The following is a 20,108-nucleotide window of genomic DNA, read 5'->3' on the forward strand; positions in this document are numbered from 1 at the left end:
AGGGCGAAATTAGGCAGCGAATTGCAACACTGCGAACAGCAGAATGCCTAAGAAAGAAACATAAGAAGAAAGAACGAATGAGGACTTGCTTCTATAGAGATCCCCATAAGTTTGTTAAAGATCTCTTCGTAAAGGAGAAAACTGGGCCCTAAAAGCACCTATAGAGGAACTAGAGGAGCACCTGAGGAAGACCTACTCCGATAACAAGAGGCTTGTGCCAGCCAGGATTCCAGATGACATGCCGCCAATTCAACCACCCGAGCACCAGTTGTAATTAAGGCCCCCTACATGGAGCTAAGTTGAGAGGACAGTAAAGCGGGCAAGAGCAGCCTCAGCCCCTGGGCCCAATGGCATCCCATATAGGCTCTATAAGAATGCTCCAGGCGTTTTGAAGTACCTCTGGAAGCTAATGAAGGTGGTATGGGAGAAAGGAGTCATACCGAAGGCATGGCGGCGGGCAGGAGGTATCCTGATTCCCAAAGAGAAGAATTCTTCAACCATCGATCAGTTCCGCCAGATCAGCCTCCTGAATGTGGAAGGAAAGATATTCTTCAGTGTTGTGGCCCAGAGACTGTCAGCGTTTTTGCAGAAGAACAATTTTGTGGACACCTCAGTGCAGAAGGCAGGGATAAGAGGATTTTCAGGATGCCTGGAACACCAAAATGTCATCTGGCACCAGATACAGACAGCTAAGAAGGAGAAGAAAGATCTGCACGTGGTTTTCCTAGATCTTGCCAATGCTTTTGGGTCAGTGCCGCATGAGATCTTGTGGACGGCGTTCAATTTCTTCCAAGTCCCAGAGGGAATCACAAGGCTGGTCAAAGCCTACTTCCAGGACCTGCAATTCTGTGTGACAACACAGACTAGAACAACGGCCTGGCAGCACCTTGAGATAGGCATAATGGCGGGCTGTACCATCTCTCCACTGGCGTTTACCATGGCGATGGACCTCATTATTCGAGCCTCCCGATGGGTGGTTGGAGGGGAACGGTTGAAGGCTGGTTTGCGTTTCCCTCCAATCAGGGCATACATGGATGATATGACAACAATAACAACAACAAACGCATGCACCAAACGTCTGTTGAATAAACTTCAGGAAAACATCGAGTGGGCACGAATGGAATTTAAACCCAGCAAATCCCGCAGTATCTCCATAGTCAAAGGCCAGCTTACCAATGAGAGGTTCCAGGTTAACAACGAACCAATACCAACAGTTTTGGAGAAGCCTATCAAAAGCCTTGGCCGTTGGTATAGTGCAGAGCTCAAAGACTCGAAGCAGGTGGAACAACTCAGGCAGGATACAATCAGCGGCCTAAATAAGATCAATAACACTGCCCTTCCAGGGAAGCTGAAATTGTGGTGCTTTCAATTTGGGCTACTGCCCCGGCTCATGTGGCCAATTTCTATCTATGAGGTCACATTATCCCAGGCCAACCGGCTGGAGAGACTAGTGAACGCACAAGTGAGGAAATGGCTTGGGCTGCCGAGGTGCCTCACCAGCATTGGCCTGTATGGTAACGGAGCCCTCTCTCTGCCAATTTCAAGCCTGGTGGAGGAGTACAAATGCGCGAAATCAAGGCGGGAAATGACTCTCACAGAATCCCGGGACTCAGTTGTCAGAGGTGCTGCTCCAACCCTAGCAACAGGGAGGAAATGGAAGCCATCGGCAGTAGTTGCGGAGGCAAAGGCTGCCCTCAGACACCGGGACGTAGTGGGGCATGTCCAACATGGTAGAGGGGGCTTTGGATTCGAAGCAGTAACACCCGCATGGCAAAAGGCTACTCCAATGGAGCGGCGGAAAATGGTGGTGGAGGAGGTCCGCCGCCAGGAGGAAGCAGCCAGGTGTGCTAAGGCGGTCTTCCAAGCCCAACAAGGCCGCTGGATGAAGTGGGATGGTGTGGAGAGGAGGAAAATTACTTGGAGCGAGATGTGGAGCATGGAGGCTAATAGACTAAGTTTTACCATCAGAGCCACATACGACGTCTTGCCCTCCCCAACCAACCTACGTCTTTGGCATGGAAAGGATCCAGCATGTCCCCTGTGCGCTATCCCAGCAACCCTCAAACACATACTGGTGGGTTGCAAGACCAGCTTAACTCAAGGAAGATACACCTGGCGCCACAACCAAGTGCTGAGATGCTTGGCTGATGAAATGGAGAACAAGAGAATAAACATTAACGCCATGCCTCTAGAAGCACAAAGTATCATCCGACAGAGAACAACCTTCATGCGGGAAGGGGAGAAACAGCGGACCAAGCCTTTACTTCAAGATAATGGTCCATTGAACCCAGCCCGGGATTGGGAGTTGCGAGTGGACCTCAATCAGAGGCTCACCTTCCCACCCGAAATTGCGACAACTAACCTGCGTCCAGATCTTGTGCTCTGGTCCAAGTCCTGTCGGCGTGTCTTCATCGTTGAGATGACAGTCCCATGGGAGGATGCTATCGATGAGGCATTCGAACGGAAGAGGCTGCGATATGCCAGTTTAGGCAGCTGAAGCAGAGGGGCAAGGCTGGAACGTCAAAGTGTGGCCAGTGGAGGTGGGATGCAGAGGGTTTGTAGCCAGTTCCACCACGAGGCTATTGAAGGAAGTAGGGATCAGAGGGCAGGCTCAACGGAAGGCAATTAAAGAGCTTGCCACTGTAGCGGAACGGAGCAGTCACTGGTTGTGGCTGAAACGTAGGGACTTAACATGGGCTGCCAATTGATCGAGTGGTGTCACCATGCTACATACACCCGGGCCTGATCAACCAGGGGTGGGCCAACCCCGGCGGAGGGTGTCTTGTGATAAGCGGCCGAAACACCCAATGAAGTCGGGGCACACAAATTTATATCAAAAGAAAAGGTTATTTATAAATTCTTAATATAAAATAAAATATAATGACTGCCTTATAACTATATCTAAACAGTTAATATTTAATAGCAATTTTATCATGCAAGAAGTAAAATAAGAGCACATCCAATTTATTTTCACCCAATGAAGTCGGGGCACACAACTGAAGATGTGTCGCATTGGTTTCACCACGCAATTCTGTGGCAAATTTCACTCCATTCAAGATGACTTCTCCTTTCAACTGTTGTGCTGAAGAATTAGGGATTTTAACAACTAGTCCTAGTAAGAATCCAAATCAAAACAAAACGTTTCAAGGTAAGGCAGTTATAGACACTATTCAATTATCATGGCGCCAGAGAGTAGCAACATTGCATTTTGAAAAGCAAAAAGTCTATTTTGATTTGACAATAATGACCCTATAAACAAACTATTATTTTAATAAGACTATTTAATTCAACAGGTTTCTTGTGGGTCACCAAAATATTACTGTAAATAAAAATACTGTGAAAGGATATAACACTTTCCTTGAAGGATTCCTGAATTTACTGTATTGAAATTCCCAAAAATACAATACAACAATGGAAACGTACCAAGGGACATTCAAAAAGTTTCTGCACCTTTTTTTAACTCTCTTTATTAAGAATTTCAAAACCAAATTATCTCACTTTTCTACATAGTCACCTTCGTTTGTGATGCAATTTTCCCAGAGACATACCGACTTTTTAAAGCCCAATTAATTCTCCTGCTGCCTTCACCGTTTCCACCGAAAATGTAAAAGTGCAGAAACTTTTTGAATGTCCCTCGTACATTGCCAACAATATATACATAAGCCATTAAGTTTTAAGAAATGGGTTCTGATTTTAAGGAGTGAACATTTTAACTGTATACTTTATTCTTATTTTGTTTTACAAGAAACTGGAATTGCTCTGAAACAATGTTCAATTACACTTGTGTTTAAATTGTTAATTCTGTATTGTTTCTGGAATGTTTATGAAGGTCTATACAGGCAAGCAACGAGTTATAAAAACTATATGAAAATCAATTTCATTTCACAATACTAAAGATCACTGTCAAAATTAATTTTTAAATTTTTTTGTTTAGTTGACATCTAATTAAAACATTCTAGCATCTACTTCAACTTTTATTGAGTGCCCAATGTCATGTGTCATTTAACACAGGTTTATCTTAAATTAGTCATGTGAGTGAGTGAGTGTACCCTGCAATGGGCTGGTTACCTCTCCAGGAATGGTTCTCTCCTTACCCCTTTTTATGTCTATTTAAATGATTTGAAAGTGGCAGAACAGAAGGAGGGAATTCAACGAAAAGGAAATGCAAGTAAAAATGTAACTGTTCAAATGCTGTAGCACATCTAATCCACAGTGGCATAGTCATTAGCTTTGCTGTCTCAGGGCATCAGTAGCCTATGTTCATATCCTGGCCCAGTTAATTTTTCTCTGTATGGCATTTGCACATTTTCAGCACATGTGGGTGGGCTTTGTCCAGATACTTTTTGTTCCTTGAATATTACGAAGATGTTCAAGTCAGGTCAACTGGGGACTCAAAATTGGCCCTGTATAAGTGAGTGTGTCTGTCTTGTGAAGAGATGAGGACTAATATCTTTACTTCCCAGCTTATGTCAAAAGCCACTAAGATTATATTTTCATCTACAGTAAATACTGCATAACCTTGTTTGTGGTTAAATGGATTAAATATATTTCTGCAGCTACTATCATTTATTAGCCAGAATATACTAAAACATGCTGTACAATGCAATCTTGTCAATGTCATATTCAGTTATCCAGCATACAATATTTATGTACTGTAAATACAGTATAAAGGTGAGGTGAGGATGAGGTGAATTCAATTTTTCTGCTTTTGGATATTGCATGACAGCATAATCACATTTTAAAATCATCACTGTAAAATATATTAACTTAAATACTGTACATTTATTACAGTACAGTTCTTCAGCTACTATTATTACTACCACTTATAATAATAATAATAATAAAAGAATGAAATTTTTAATCAAAACAGAGTCTGAGTTTTAACAGCAAAGAAAACATACATTTTAGCCAGGCGTCCAAATGAAGTTCTCCATAGGAAAAGGCAGGCCCTACATACAGAACTTAACATCTTAACAACTAAAGAAACTGAACAACTTATTTATAAGTCTAGACAGCATTATTATGAACACGGAGAAAAAGCTAATAAGCTTTTAGCTCAACAAATTCATAAACAAGAAGTTCACAATGCAATACCAGTAATCACCAACAAGAATGGAGAAGAAATCATCGACCATAATAAAATAATGCACACATTTAGAGATTACTATAAGTCTTTATATTCCACTGAGCCCAAAGAAAACAACACACAATCTAATGCATTTCTGGATAATTCACAAATACCACAAATAGATGCTTTAAGTGCTGAGGAACTAGATAAACCTCTAACGCTAACAGAATTATTAGACGCTATAAAGTCACTACAAAGCGGGAAATCATCAGGCCCTGATGGTTACCCCGTAGAGTTTTATAAGAAATTCTCCACTCAGCTAGCTCCACTCTTATTGGCAACATTTACAGAAGCTAGAGACAACCAAATACTACCTCAAACATTTCGACAAGCATTAATCACCATCTTTCCTAAACAAAATAAGGACTTGTTACAATGTGCATCATATAGACCAATTTCATTCCTGAATAATAATGTTAAGATACTCTCAAAAATCCTAGCTAGAAGGATGGAGAAAGTGCTGCCCTCGGTAATATCACAAGATCAAACTGGATTTATTAAAGGCCGACACCTTTCTTCAAATCTCCGATGCTTGTTTAATGCTATATATTCACCAGCAAAATCAAACACCCCAGTATGGCAAGCCAAATTAACATTTAGAGATATCTCAAAATGAATTTTATGATATCTGGAAATGCATTTTATAGATATCTAAAAATACATCTATTTTAAGATATCTAAAAGGAATTGTATGATATCTCAAACAGATTTCAAGATATCTTGAAGTGATATGCTGTACATTTCCAGATATCTGAAATGCATTTCAAGATATCTTAAATGCAATTTGAGATATCTTGAAATATGTTCATGGGCATTTTGAGATATCTCAAATACATTTCAAGATATCTTAAAATACATCTGCAGGCATTTTGAGATATCTGAAATACATTTTCAGATATCTTAAAATAGCTTTCTGTACATTTCAAGATATCTCAAATACATTTTCAGATATCTTAAAATAACTTCCTGCGTATTTCAAGATATCTCAAATACATTTTCAGATATCTTAAAATAACTTCCTGCGTATTTCAAGATATCTCAAATACATTTTCAGATATCTTAAAATCACTTCCTGCGTATTTCAAGATATCTCAAATACATTTTCAGATATCTTAAAATAACTTCCTGTGCATTTCAAGATATCTCAAACACATTTTCAGATATCTTAAAATCACTTCCTGTAAAATTTCTTATACTTTCAATGGAACTTCCTGCCTATTTTAAGATATCTCGAAATGCATTTAAGATATCTCGAAATGCACAGGAAGTGATTTTGAGATATCATGAAATGTATTTCAGATATCTGCGAACAGACAGGAAGATATTTCGAGATATCTTAAAAAGTAATAAAATGACTTTCTTTTTTTAATAATACTTCCGCCCATTAAAGTTGACAGAGGGTGCTGTACGGTGCATGTTTTATATAGGTAGCATTCTGTGTTTGAATATTCGTAATAAAGCTTACAATATCTAGGCCTCAGTTTGTATCGTCATATTCAGAGTTTATGTAAAGTATTGGCATCACAAAATGTAAAAAGACAATTTACACAAGTTGTCGTTGATCGTGATTGCTGCAGTATTCTGTTCAGAAAAGGAAACCCATGTTTATATTATTGATCGTACAAAACCATAAGTTTGTAATTACGGGATCATCATAAAGTACAAGGTAATCTTTTACAATTGGGTGCGCGTCTAACACCAAAAAAATTAGTTACGTTTTAATCGAAACATAAATGTACATATGAAGCAGCTTGAAACATTGCTTCATAAGGCCGCAACTCGAACGGTAAGACATATTTTTAAAGGTTACACTATTAATCAATAGCAACAAAAAGTACCATTAAATCTCCTTTCTTGTGATAGTTTTTCTGTAATTTACTCGTGCAATGCGCTGATTTCTTCCATTGCTTATTTGACATATGAAGCATATGCCCAGTTAAGACAAATATTAACTGTTTTAAATCTTTTACCTTGTTTATGTTATGAAGTGAAACCAGTTATTATGTATTATGTGTTTTATGTTCTGCTTTCAAAAGAAAATTGTACCAGTGATTATTTAACCTGATGTCAGCGGAAAGAGAACAGTTGCAGGGTGTTTTAACCCGGGCCATGTCATGTGTTCGAGAAGCTGAAGAAGCAGCAGAAGCAGATGACTTTGCAGCTTCTTGTGTGAGACAAACTAGAGCTTTATTTAGAAGAAGTGCACGGAGACCACCTTTATCAGGGGGTTTGTATTATTTTAGTATTTTTAAAATATGCAGGTTACTCCCACCTATACAGCGCTGGTCGTATACCTTGATAAAATGTTTTCACTAGTTTTGATTAATAAACCTAACAAACATTCATCCACTGTTAGGAGAATATTCGGAGACAGCAAAGAAAATGTGTTCAACTGGCAAAGTTCCTTACTTGCGCTTAAATGGACACCTATGGCGAAGGTCATTAAAAAGTTCACCCGTTTACTTTTCCTTGACAAAGCTGACTGTTTTATTGATTTGTAACCCATGATAACTTCTAACGAAAGTTAGTCAACAACATTATAAGTCATGTATTTTTTACATTTAAAGAAACGTTTATGAGTGAAGGCTGTAAAACCAGAAGTAACATATATTTTTGGTTTTTTTTTCTTCTATCCGTTTTTTCATTGTTATGTTTTTCCTTTTACCTAGTTTAAAATAAATATTTTTTCTAATGACACATGCTAATACTTCATAAATTAGAAGCAATAATACATTTCCTGTATATTCAGTAATATCTTGAGATAATGCTTGTTGTAGAATATAATCACTCTGAAGTAAAGTCTGACTTTCTTTTTTCTTTCACATATCACTGCAGCAACTATCAAAAGACTGTTCAGAAATCATATACTGTACATCATTATTGTTATTGCAATGCTACAGGACTTGTGTTGAAGCATAATCTTGAACACATATGCACAAAAAACTCTAAATTAAACTATAAATCGTATACAACGTGTGGATGCCAGTCCTATTTAAATAGTAATAATTGCAGTTAGAGAATATATATTTCCAGATAATTACGAGAGTATTACTTATTTTCCTAGAAAGATACTTCACAGATTACATTTATTTCAATTTTTGTTTTCCCCAGATACTACAACAAGAAAAAAAGGAAGATCAAAATGCGATATATGGAAACTTAATTTTTTCCTTCTCCAGAAACACAATGAAGAGTATGTTCCACCTCCCTCAGAACTTTCACGTCTTACAAGAAATGGCTTAGGTTTGTACTCGTCATTTAAGTAATTTCTTTAGACAACCTAGTTGCTTTCAAATGCGGATTTGTTCCTACCCCCTCCCATAAACTCTTACTTTTAACTTCTTACATATTTGCATATCCCTGTAAAACTAATGTTGAGCAAATATATCTTGTATATACAAGTATATATGTATGTATGTATGTATGTTTGTATGTATGTGTGTCAGTGTATGTGTGTATAGATCTGGCCATGCAGAAAATTTCTGATGTGTGTTAATTGAATATGGAGGCACACTGAAAAAACACTGAAAGGAAAGGAAATTCTTGTTATCAAACTAAGATTTTCCAATTTTAGGTAATATAGAGCATCATCTTCCTAATGAGATGTAAAAGTTTGATTAGGATTTTTCCAGTTGAGTAAAATTAGTTGTTGTGTAAGCAGTGCATAATAGGACATCACAATGCAGTTTTCATAGCAGTTTTAAATTATTGCACTAAATTATGTATTCATCCAGTATGCAGATCATTTATGGAATTTCATTACATACTTGTACAATAATTATTTCTCTGATTTCAGGTCCTCCAAAACATGAGCAGCCTGGGACTCAAGACAGATATGGAAGCAAATCATCCATTAATAGGAACTGGACAATTCCCCAGTTAGAGAAGTTTATTATTGAAAGCTACCCAAATGTTCCTTTACACTTAACAGGATTTAGTTTTGCCAAAGCCGAGAAAGGGAGACGTTTGCATAGCTTACAAACTGAAACTGCTGCTCAATTACAGGAAAAAATTGGGAAAGGCAAAATATTCATAATTCCTCACCGTGACATACCACTACCGATTCAGGTAGAAATCTCACTAATTTTTATAATATGTTAAATTGTGCATTGATTAATATGATACTCTCTCTGAAGAAAGAAGAACCTGTCATTCTGCAAAATCTTAAGTGAGCATTTATAAAGTATATTGTGCAGTTGTGCTTCATTGCATGTTAATTACACTTTGTCACTCAACTGAATCCACACATTTGTTTTTATGTATTACTGTATATTTAAACACCACATTCCTTTCTACATTTCCTTTTCAAGATGGAGCAGATACACACGGCACAAGAAGAATCAGAATTTAGACCAGAAATTCCAGGTCAAGTGCATGCAGAAACAAGTTATCAGGTATTTATTTCGTATTGTTTGTTATATTAAAAACATTATATTAAATGTTAGTAAATAAGGTTCATTACTTATTAAGGACACCACTATTGATTATATTCAGTATAAAGATAAATCCTTTATAAAAGAAATAACATTGATATTTTAGTGTTAAAAATTACTATTTTTTTTTTTTGTAATTATTTATTCAGTTTTATAGATTATTGCTTTACCTGATTTATTTAATAGGGAGCGCAGGCAACATTGTCACAGGAGCCACATGTAGATAGGCTGGAAAACACAAGAGAACCTCAACCAGAAGTAGATAGCCAGGTATGTAATTTTGTAAAATTCTTTACTACATTAATCTATCCATTTTTTGAAACTGTTGATGGCAGCATGAGGTAAAAGAAGAGAGCAAACCCTAATCAGTATGCCAATCAGACACTCCCATAGTCACCAATACCAATCCAATTTAGAGTTTCTGATAAAACTAAAAATGAGGCACTTGAGATGTCAAAGGAAACAGGAGCTTATTGAAAAAATGTAAATATAAACAATATGGGCAGGTCCCATAATGGGCTTTTGAGCCCAGTGTTGAGGAAGCACACAAACCTCTGCACCACACTCTTCTTCAGTCTTTAAAGAGATCTGTTACATTAATTTAAATTATTTAGTCCTGGCAAGTTGCATTTCCTACATACATTGTTAGTTCCCTGTGTGGATGCATGGTTCCTCTCACAGTCTATAGACAGTCTGTTAAATCAATCAGTCAAACTGGTTTTGTATTAGAATGCCTGAGTAAGTGTTTCTGTAATGGACTGGCATCTCATCTAGGTCTATTTTCTGCATTGTTTTCATTACTGCTGGGATAGGCTCTGGCTATGTGACATGATAAATAATGCTTTAACTTAGTTCTGAAGCATAAAATACAGTAACAGTGTTTATATACATGCATTATATACTGTTCATAGCTGGTACACAGTGTGTGTATATATATATATATGTACACACTTTGGCCAAAAGTTTTAGAACACCTACGTTTTTTCAAGTTTTATTTAAAACTTAATCAGTTGAAATGCAGACACCTGCTTAATACTTATTGTAGTGGTGGAGCCATATAGCCTATCCGAGAAGCAGTAGATCAAAACAGAAAACTCTGAATAGGGCACTAGTTTATTTCAGTGTTTTTATTTGATATTTTACCTATAATTAACCAAATTGCTGTAAATATACTTTGTCAATTTTGCTTAGGCCAGATTTATCTGGTCACTTATGTGTTCTGTACATCACTTAAACTTAGCTCAATAGTGTTTTTATGCTCATCATATGCTCTTCTGTCGTTCATTTTATAGATTTTGATTGGTGATATTGAGAACTTTCTTGGAAGTGCAGAATATGAAAATAGCACATCAGAGGTAAATTTCATTTTAAACATATATTAAGTGTATAATATTTATGGACTCTTACTGATGCATGTATTATTTTATCTTCAATGAGTTTTATTTAAACTTAAAATGAAACATTATTGATTTTCTAAAGTAAAGTTAATTAATCAATAAATAAATTAACATTTTCCAATCACTTGCTTTTGCAGTTGCGATTATCCAGACTGCATGAAGAGGCAAATGTACCAAGTCCTCCAGAATCTCCTTTTGCTTATATAAATGCTGATACTCCCACGGTAAATATTTAATGTTTTAAACATTCAGAATTAAGGGCAAATTACGTGATAGGAGGAAGGGAGAAATATGTGTGAATGTATTGAGAAACAGGAAGGACTCTGGAAAATGAGGTGTGTGCTTGTGAACTTGTTTTGTTTTCCTTACATATTTTATCATTCATATTTTTATTTTGTTTCTGTTAGGTTCAGATTAAAGTATCTCAACTGGAAGAAAAACGATTCCATCTTGACAGAAGTAAGTTTTACTCAGGGTAATTCAGTCACCTTCATGCATAAATCTAACCAAAACCATTATAATTTACAAATTGAGTACTGTACATTGGATTACATTTTTAGAAAAGGAAATGCATCTCTTTGATTTCAAGAAATTACAGTCAACAATCAATTAAGCCTCAAATTTGGTAAAAACAACCCTTCATGAAATTGTGATGTTTAATGGTCCTTACTCATGCTCCAACACTTTCTCTTAAGAATCATTCCATTGAAAATTCAAGGTCTCACGTTTGTATTTTCCATCCAGACATTCCTCTTTTTATGTCCCTCCTATAGACTCAGAAATTTCTGTTGCTCTCACGTTTTGATTAGCCCCTTACATTTCATACTACTTTATATATTCCACAGTTCATTTTTTTCACTTTCTTGATAAAAACATGTTGTATTTTATGAGGTTTTTCGGAGCTTGAAGGATTAATAGAGGAAGAAATCATTATCGAAATAAACAGGGAAATAATATTGAATGACATGCAGCGAATTTATGGAACAACAGAACTCCTCAACTAAAAGCTTCAAGTACGTTTTATTGGAGAAGAAGGGCATGATTTTGGCGGATTAACCAAAGATCTTTTTTCTTGCTTTTGGAACTGTGCCTTCACTGAGTGGTTTAAAGGTGAGGATGCTCTTGTACCTTGTATACCTCTCTATCATTATCATAAAGCACAAGAAATCTTTACAGTTGTGGGAAGAGTATTGTCTCATATGTGTCAGCTGAACAGATGTATACCTCCAAGATTCTGTAGGTCAACATTGCTTTCTATTGTATTTAATACCTCCACCATTCACAATAACATTCTTATAGATGACTTTCTGCTTCATGTAACTGCTTCAGAAAGGATCCTCCTAAAAAAAGCAATTAACCACTTTGAAACATTAAGAGACTTTGAAAAACAAGAGCTCTTAACATTTTTTTTCTGTAAATGGTATGCATAGTATCCCAACACCTATAAATCTTAAGGATCAGATCATTCTTATTGCACAGAATGAACTAATAATTAAACCAGGGTTCCTCAATAATTGTATAAGACAGTCAATTCCAGATTCCCATTTCACAGTTTTTTGGTCACAGTTAGATATTGACTCAATTTCCTACCTATATTGGCAAGAAATGCCAACTACAGAACGTGTTTTGACATGCTTTAAAACAGAAACAGATCTCAGGCCAGAGGAAGAAGTTGCATATTATTATTTGATTATTATTTATGTGATTTCATTAAGTCAATAGATCCTGAGGAACTGTCCAAATTTTTGCATTTTGTCACAGGTTCACCTTTACAGCCTACTGAAATCAATATTACGTTCAATCGGTTATGCGGTAGCTTGCAACGACCCATTGCACATACTTGCAGCAACACTTTGGAAATTCCAGTTGGCTATACATCAGTTCAAGAATTTAAAAGAGAATTTAAAACTATACTTAATTCTGAGTATGCATTTGGAATGACCATATTATGAAATTGCAAAACAAAAATAACACTTGAAATGTCTTTGAATGAAACTTTTAGATATCTTTTTTACTGAGTAACTGAAATTCAGGTTGACACAACAGATAATATGTATTTTTGAATGAGAGCTAATTCATTTGGGTATAGTTGATATTTTCATGCATATTTCATATATTCAGTAACATACTTTTTTCAGAAGTTTAATTTTCCATTAAGGTTTATCCAAAGCTCATATATTTGTTTACAGATACTTACAGGTATAACATGATAATCTGCATTTAAACAAATGCTTCAAAATTAAAACAAAACAAATAATAGCACCAACCACAACAGTAATATGCTAAAAATGTACTTTTTGATAGTATACAAAAGGTGACACATAAATGTTTTCTCAGTTAATATTTGTAATCCTGTTTACTTTCACCATTTAAATGTTTCTGATATTGTCATTTAAAATACTGGCTGTTAATGATAATATGTGAATATATATTGTTTTCAGTACAAGTTGTTGATTTAAAATAAGTTGTTTAATTAATTCAAATAAGGTGTAGTTTATGTACAAACAAATTGTACATCTATGTTTATTCAACTTCATTAAAAAATGTATAATTTTCTTCAAATGTTTTGAGTTGGTGAATTATGTGTCACATGTCAAGGCATGTAATACTCAGTAATTTGTTTTAATTGTGAATGAAACAGTAAAAAGAGAGAGAGTTTATTTTTCTTTTTAAAAAATTATTAAAACAAAAATGTTTGGCATTTGTTAAATGAATAATACTGTAAAATAAATGTACAACTTAATGCTTAATCATGTCTTTTTTATTGTCAAAGTTTACAGAATTCAGTTCTGCACACAACAATCATTACCATAAATAACTGTAAGACCATTTTACAATAAAGTAAAAATGAATTTTGGTTGGTTATAACACGCTGCTTACCATGTAGTATGCATTACTGTCGATGCTGGACCTTGCCAATGTACTCATGAACAATTTTTTAATACTACATGCAAAATGGAGTGGACACTATCTTTGGGTATCTGTTAATAGCTCATTGGCCTTTTGAACACAACATGCATATTTATCTTTTAAATTTGTTCCAAGCTGAATAGCATCTTGTAGTATCTGTAGATTTTGGACAGACATTTCAAGTGGGTTGAATGTCTCCTGAGACTCCATATATGTATCATCTGAAAATGATGCACCTATTCTTTGTAAATGTTCTATTAAACTCTCTCTAAACTGTTGTCCATTCATGTCAGACAGACTTGTTTGGTGAGATATAGTGGACAAACTATCAAACCATATTTGTTCCGGTGTTCTGTTGTGTTCAGTTCTAATTCTATGTTTATTCCAGCCTTCTTTGAACATTTCCAATCTTTGATTAATTGTTGAGTAGTAAACATATTGTAGACATCCTTTGTATAAACTGTTGCCTTCTTCAAGTATTCCATTATCTTCCATTTCATAAAATTCTTTGTAGATGGGGAAGAGAACCTGTTGAAATACATCTCTCCATAGCCTTTCAATTCTCTGGTTGTGGACAGAAAGTCCAGTTATATGGCTGCCACGGTGTAATCCTCTGATGGCATTCATAAGCAGTGCTACCTGAACATTTTCTGTGCCTTGGTCAGACCTCACTCTTAATGGTAATCCATACTGTAGAGCACCCCTGCAGAAAGTCTGTAGCACATCCTATGTGTTCTGCAATTCTTTTCCCTGTGTATCCTTGTGAAATTAATAGCTTCAGTTGTTCTTTAGAGATTTCAACTTTTGGCAAACCAAACTGACCTATTATGAAACAATTTAAAAGAATAATAATAAAGCATCCTACTTTATGTCAATCAACAATAAATGTGTACTAACATTATTTATGAACAACTTACTAAAACAGTCTAATTTCAAAGAATAAGAATTCATTTTGAAAATGTTAAATGTTTATGCAGCAATACCAGCATTTACTAATATATACTAAGGAAAAAGGTAATTTTCATTATGTTTAAAACCAGGTTGAAAATACTTTTGTACTGCTGTGTTTGTGTTTATGAGTCATTTGTGTCATGATGTGTTAACTTCAGCTGTAACAAACTTTTTTTTAGTGTTTACTGATGGATTGTGTATGAATGACTTAAGATGGACTAAACAAGAAAGCTTGACATTAAATTACTGGATAAAAGAAAACTTCAAAAAGAAAAAATGAATATAAAAAGTAATAAGGAAATGTTTGGTGTAAATCTAATAACAAATCCTCACAGGTTTAAATTCCAAACTTCTCACTGTATCTTCCTGTTCAAGTCAGCACTGCAGTACAACATAACATTGTGAAGGCAGCTTAATGAAATTCAGGTTAGGTGAGGCTGGGACTGATTCCAGAAGAGCTGGGCACAAGAAACTGCTGCAAACATGGACCCCGCCACACTAACTAACTAACTAACAGAAGGAGAATTTGGAAACAGCCAGTCTACCTAAGTGCATGCTTTTGGATTTGTGGGAGTAGAACTGAAGAGAACAGGTAACATGAAAACACTGACAACATCCAGGTGTGGGATTTGAATTCTGGATGCTAAATCTGTTAGCCAGATGCACAAACTTCTGTTCCTCCGATATCGTAGTATTCTGCATAAGTGAAGCACTTTGAAATACTGTATTCATTGAAAATAAATGTATGAAATTAAGATTAATTTAAACTGATGACATAGTGTTGTTGAACAAGCCCGTTGGACTTGGGCTTAAGGATGATAACAAGTTGAGGTGCTTTTACAATGGAGTAGCATGTTGTCCCCACATTTCTTTTTTTTCCCCCAGAACTGTGGTTCCTTTCAATGTCATGAACATGTTATTAAATCACCTGGTCAGTCTTAACTGGCAGAGTTTTCATATAGCAGTGTTTGAATGAGAGCCAAGACTGCATGCTGTTCCATTCATATTTTGTGCCCAGTACTACTGAACAAAAATTGAAAGACAGGGCAATTGAAAAAAGTGGCAAATTCTAGTGAAATAGGCAGAAAATCAGTGTGCGTAATAATCCCAATGAATCTGTGTTGTAATAAAAAATAATTTTACTCCTAACTGCAGAACGAGTTAAAAATGGTTACTCAAAAAGATGCAGCTCTCTGAAATATTGCAGATAAACAGTGAAATATGTGAGAGTTCTTGTAGGTATTCCTGCATTCTGTCACTTGCAAGAGATGCTGATGCAAGAAAAATGGATACTTTTATTATGGCCTTTGCAGCGTGGGTGTACAGTAGGTGATTCCATCATATGATCAGTTATGCCACATTCAGAATTCTCCTACACTCGCACCTGGTGCTGTCGAGACAGGCTAGAACTCTCACAACTATAAAATTGGACTAAGAATATTCTCTAAATGTATTTATTTACTTATGTATTTAATGTGACTTATTATAATAAAACAACAAGGAAATCATATTCAACATATCTCGTTCAATTCACCATAGGCGTTAAAATACTATACAAGTTTAATTCTTTGCTGTGGTGGAGAAAAATCTCTGTTCAGCCAGAGACTATCAAAAATTATTGAGCATCTTTTAAGCATTTTTGTTTTTACGATATCTTAGGACGTGTAGCAAAGTGTCGCGAATGTATTTATTTAAAGTGACAACACTCTTAAAATCGCGCTGGTAAAAATGTTGTTTTTATTGTTGGTATGGAAATAAAAAAAATTAAAATTAAACACCCCTTAAAGTTGAACTAATTGCATTTTTCTTCAATACATCCGACTCATTAATTCAGTTTATGAACATGCTCTTTCCAGCATGGGGCTACAAAACAGTATGGGTCACGGACAAGAAAGCGACAGTGGATGGGGTGAGGCAGTGCTTACTTACATTTACTTTAGATTCCATCTTAGATTAAATAATTACCTCAGGAGTCACAGTATCAAGAACTGAGTAGCCCAACATACTGCAACACAGGAGTTTAATGAAACTACTGAACTGAGAAAGAATAACACCACTGTAATATATTGCATTTTAAACCGTCTTCATTATGTTATTAATATGAAAATAACATTTTTAAAAATGTCACAAGACGCAGTGTTTAATTTAAGTCAACCCTAGGTGATTCAGTTGAAAAGAAAATACAATTGAATGCAGTTATATGTGCATATCGTTAAATGATTGATCAGAAAGAAAGTCTATGTGTGTGTTATCCACAAACAAAGACGATAATTGTTCTTAATAAATTATGATTAAAAAATGTCATCAATACGTTTTGACATTCCATGTCAAAGTTCAGTTTTTCTAAACTATACCAATAAAGCAACATAAATATTATTCAACTGCACAAAACATGTTTGCCCTATTGATCAGTTTACTTTCTTATTTAACATTAATTTAAAATGATATTCATACTTTTGCGATGCTTACCTCCTTTAATGCGTGTAGCAAGAAAGTTGTTGATAACTGGTGGAGAGTTTCTGGCATCGTATCTTTCAATTCGTGGTATCAAATCCTCAAAACAATCTCTCAATTGTACTCTAATATTTTCTGGTAATGCCGATGAAATTCTATCAAAGTTGTGTTTTGCATTTTGCAATAAATTCTTAGTATCAGAATCAATCACAGACCCTTCCAGAATATTTCTTTCTATTGCAGTGAACACAGTTCTAATAGTCCTAAGAACTTCAGAAGTCTCTGCCTGCGCCATTGGAATCTGAACAGGCAGTGAACCTTAACAGGAAGTTATTGAAAATGTATTTGAGATATCTTGAAATGTGCAGGAAGTTATTTTAAGATATCTTGAAATGTATTTGAGATATCTTGAAATGTGCAGGAAGTCATTTTAAGATATCTTGAAATGTATTTGAGATATCTTGAAATGTGCAGGAAGTCATTTTAAGATATCTTGAAATGTATTTGAGATATCTTGAAATGTGCAGGAAGTCATTTTAAGATATCTGAAAATGTATTTCCTGCAGTGGGTTGGCACCCTGCCCAGGATTGTTTCCTGCCTTGTGCCCTGTGTTGGCTGGGATTGGCTCCAGCAGACCCCCATGACCCTGTGTTTGGATTCAGCGGGTTGGAAAATGGATGGATGGATGGAAAATGCATTTCAGATATCTCAAAATGAATTTGGGATATCTTAAAATGAGAAGGAAGTTATTTTAAGATATCTTGAAATATAATTTAGATATCTTAAAAAGCATTTAAGATATCTTGAAATTCGTTGTTGTTTCAGATATCTGAAATACATTTTTAGATATCTAAAATTAATTTCATGATATCTTAAAATGGGTCTCTGCTCTATTTCAGATATCTAATTGGGATTAATAAAGTATCTATCTATCTATCTATCTATCTATCTATCTATCTATCTATCTATCTATCTATCTATCTATCTATCTAACAATGTATTTCAAGATATCTAAAATTGTATTTCAAGATATCTAAAATGCATTTTAAAATATCTTTAAAAGGACACTCAATTATTTCAAGATATCTCAATAGCACTTTCAGATATCTACAATACAATTTAAGATATCTCAAATACATTTCCAGATATCTCAAAACAGCTTCCTGTCCATTTTCAGATATCTCAAATGCATTTTCAGATATCTCAACATCACTTCCTGCTCATTTCAAGATATCTCAAATACATTTTAAGATATCTATACTAATAAAAGGCAAAGCCCTCACTGACTCACTGACTGACTCACTCATCACTAATTCTCCAACTTCCCGTGTAGGTAGAAGTCTGAAATTTGGCAGGCTCATTCCTTACAGCTTACTTACAAAAGTTAGGCAGGTTTTATTTCGAAATTCTACGTGTAATGGTCATAACTGGAACCTGTTTTTTGTCCATATACTCTAATGGAGGAGGCGGAGTCACGTATCGCGTCATCACGTATTACGCCTCCTACGTAATCACGTGAACAGAAAACGAGAAAGAGATTTACAGCACAAGTCAAACGCGGGAACGAAGGTAAATGACGTTAATTGTTGACTGTCTTTTAATACTGTGTACTTGTTGAGTGTCTTTTAATACTGTGTAAGCATACATATTAACACATGTGCAATTAAACGGGGTGATTTCTCAGGCTTAAAAGCTCGCCTTTTATTAAAAACGTAAATGCAAACTCTTTTCATTCTGAAGGGCACAAACCACGTTAGATTTCAGCCGTTAAACGCGCAAAAATGTCAGTACACCAGATAAATAAGCGCAACATATTATCAGTTGTATTGTATGCTTACAATACATATAGAAATGTGTTAGTCGTTAACTAATATTATGGGATGGTGTTTTTCGACTTGCGCCTTGATTTAAACGATTGCATGTCTTGGTGGAGGCGGCACGGTGGCGCAGTGGTAGCGCTGCTGCCTCGCAGTTAGGAGACCTGGGTTCGCTTCCCAGGTCCACCCTGCGTGGAGTTTGCATGTTCTCCCCGTGTCTGTGTGGGTTTCCTCCGGGCGCTCCGGTTTCCTCCCACAGTCCAAAGACATGCAGGTTAGGTGGATTGGCGATTCTAAATTGGCCCTAGTGTGTGCTTGGTGTGTGGGTGTGTTTGTGTGTGTCCTGCGGTGGGTTGGCACCCTGCCCAGGATTGGTTCCCTGCCTTGTGCCCTGTGTTGGCTGGGATTGGCTCCAGCAGGCCCCCGTGACCCTGTGTTTGGATTCAGCGGGTTGGAAAATGGATGGATGGATGGATGTCTTGGTGGGTTTGCGTAGCTTATTGTCAATATCTTTACACCTCTTTTTAAGACTTAATTTAAAAAGGTTTTCTTTTCTTCTTAATTAAAATTTAAAAGCAATACTTCACCGCTGCGAAGCCCCTCTAGCGCTGACGTCCGACGTTCGATTACCGTAAGCGAGTGCAGTGAGTGTGTACGCCTGATGAGCCAAGAATAAGGGGGAAACAGGTGTCGCGTACTCTTTGCATTATTTGACAGTAAACTATTTTCATCCATTCTATGATCTGCTTCTCACAACTGAAGGCAGCGTGGCTGATGTTACCTGACTTGCTGGCCAACCATAAGCGTTACCTGGTAGGTAACCACCCACTCACTTCACTCCCATACGGGAATCGAACCTCGGACGTCAGTGCTAGAGGCGAAGCCCCTAAAATTGCGCCACGGCGTGTGGTTCGTTTATTTGACAGCATGTAGATCGGGGTAATTACATTCACGGCATTCGTAGTCTGATTCACAATCTGATTGTATGGGTGGTTACCTACCAGGTAACGCTTATGG

The 20,108-nt window shown here is 36.1% G+C and overlaps 1 protein-coding gene across 1 annotated transcript; it reads left to right on the forward strand.

Moving 5' to 3' along the window:
- Nucleotides 1–7,237: 7,237 nt before the first annotated feature.
- LOC127526620 (uncharacterized) lies at nucleotides 7,238–12,615 on the forward strand. The gene is made up of 9 exons (XM_051922523.1): nucleotides 7,238–7,355; nucleotides 8,240–8,371; nucleotides 8,925–9,196; nucleotides 9,439–9,522; nucleotides 9,748–9,831; nucleotides 10,854–10,916; nucleotides 11,096–11,182; nucleotides 11,366–11,417; nucleotides 11,850–12,615. The coding sequence occupies exons 1-9, from the start codon at nucleotides 7,238–7,240 to the stop codon at nucleotides 11,960–11,962; spliced, it is 1,005 nt and encodes a 334-aa protein (XP_051778483.1). The 3' UTR covers nucleotides 11,963–12,615.
- The last annotated feature ends 7,493 nt before the right edge of the window (nucleotides 12,616–20,108 follow it).

Source organism: Erpetoichthys calabaricus, chromosome 2 (assembly GCF_900747795.2).
Source record: "Erpetoichthys calabaricus chromosome 2, fErpCal1.3, whole genome shotgun sequence".
In the NCBI taxonomy this organism is placed as follows: Eukaryota; Metazoa; Chordata; class Cladistia; order Polypteriformes; family Polypteridae; genus Erpetoichthys; species Erpetoichthys calabaricus.

Coding starts and splice junctions, on each gene's coding strand:
- LOC127526620 (XM_051922523.1), top strand. CDS start 7,238: ATGTCATGTGTTCGAGAAGCTGAAGAAGCAGCAGAAGCAGATGACTTT. Junction 7,356..8,239: donor GAGACCACCTTTATCAGGGG/GTTTGTATTATT, acceptor TGTTTTCCCCAG/ATACTACAACAAGAAAAAAA. Junction 9,523..9,747: donor ATGCAGAAACAAGTTATCAG/GTATTTATTTCG, acceptor TTTATTTAATAG/GGAGCGCAGGCAACATTGTC.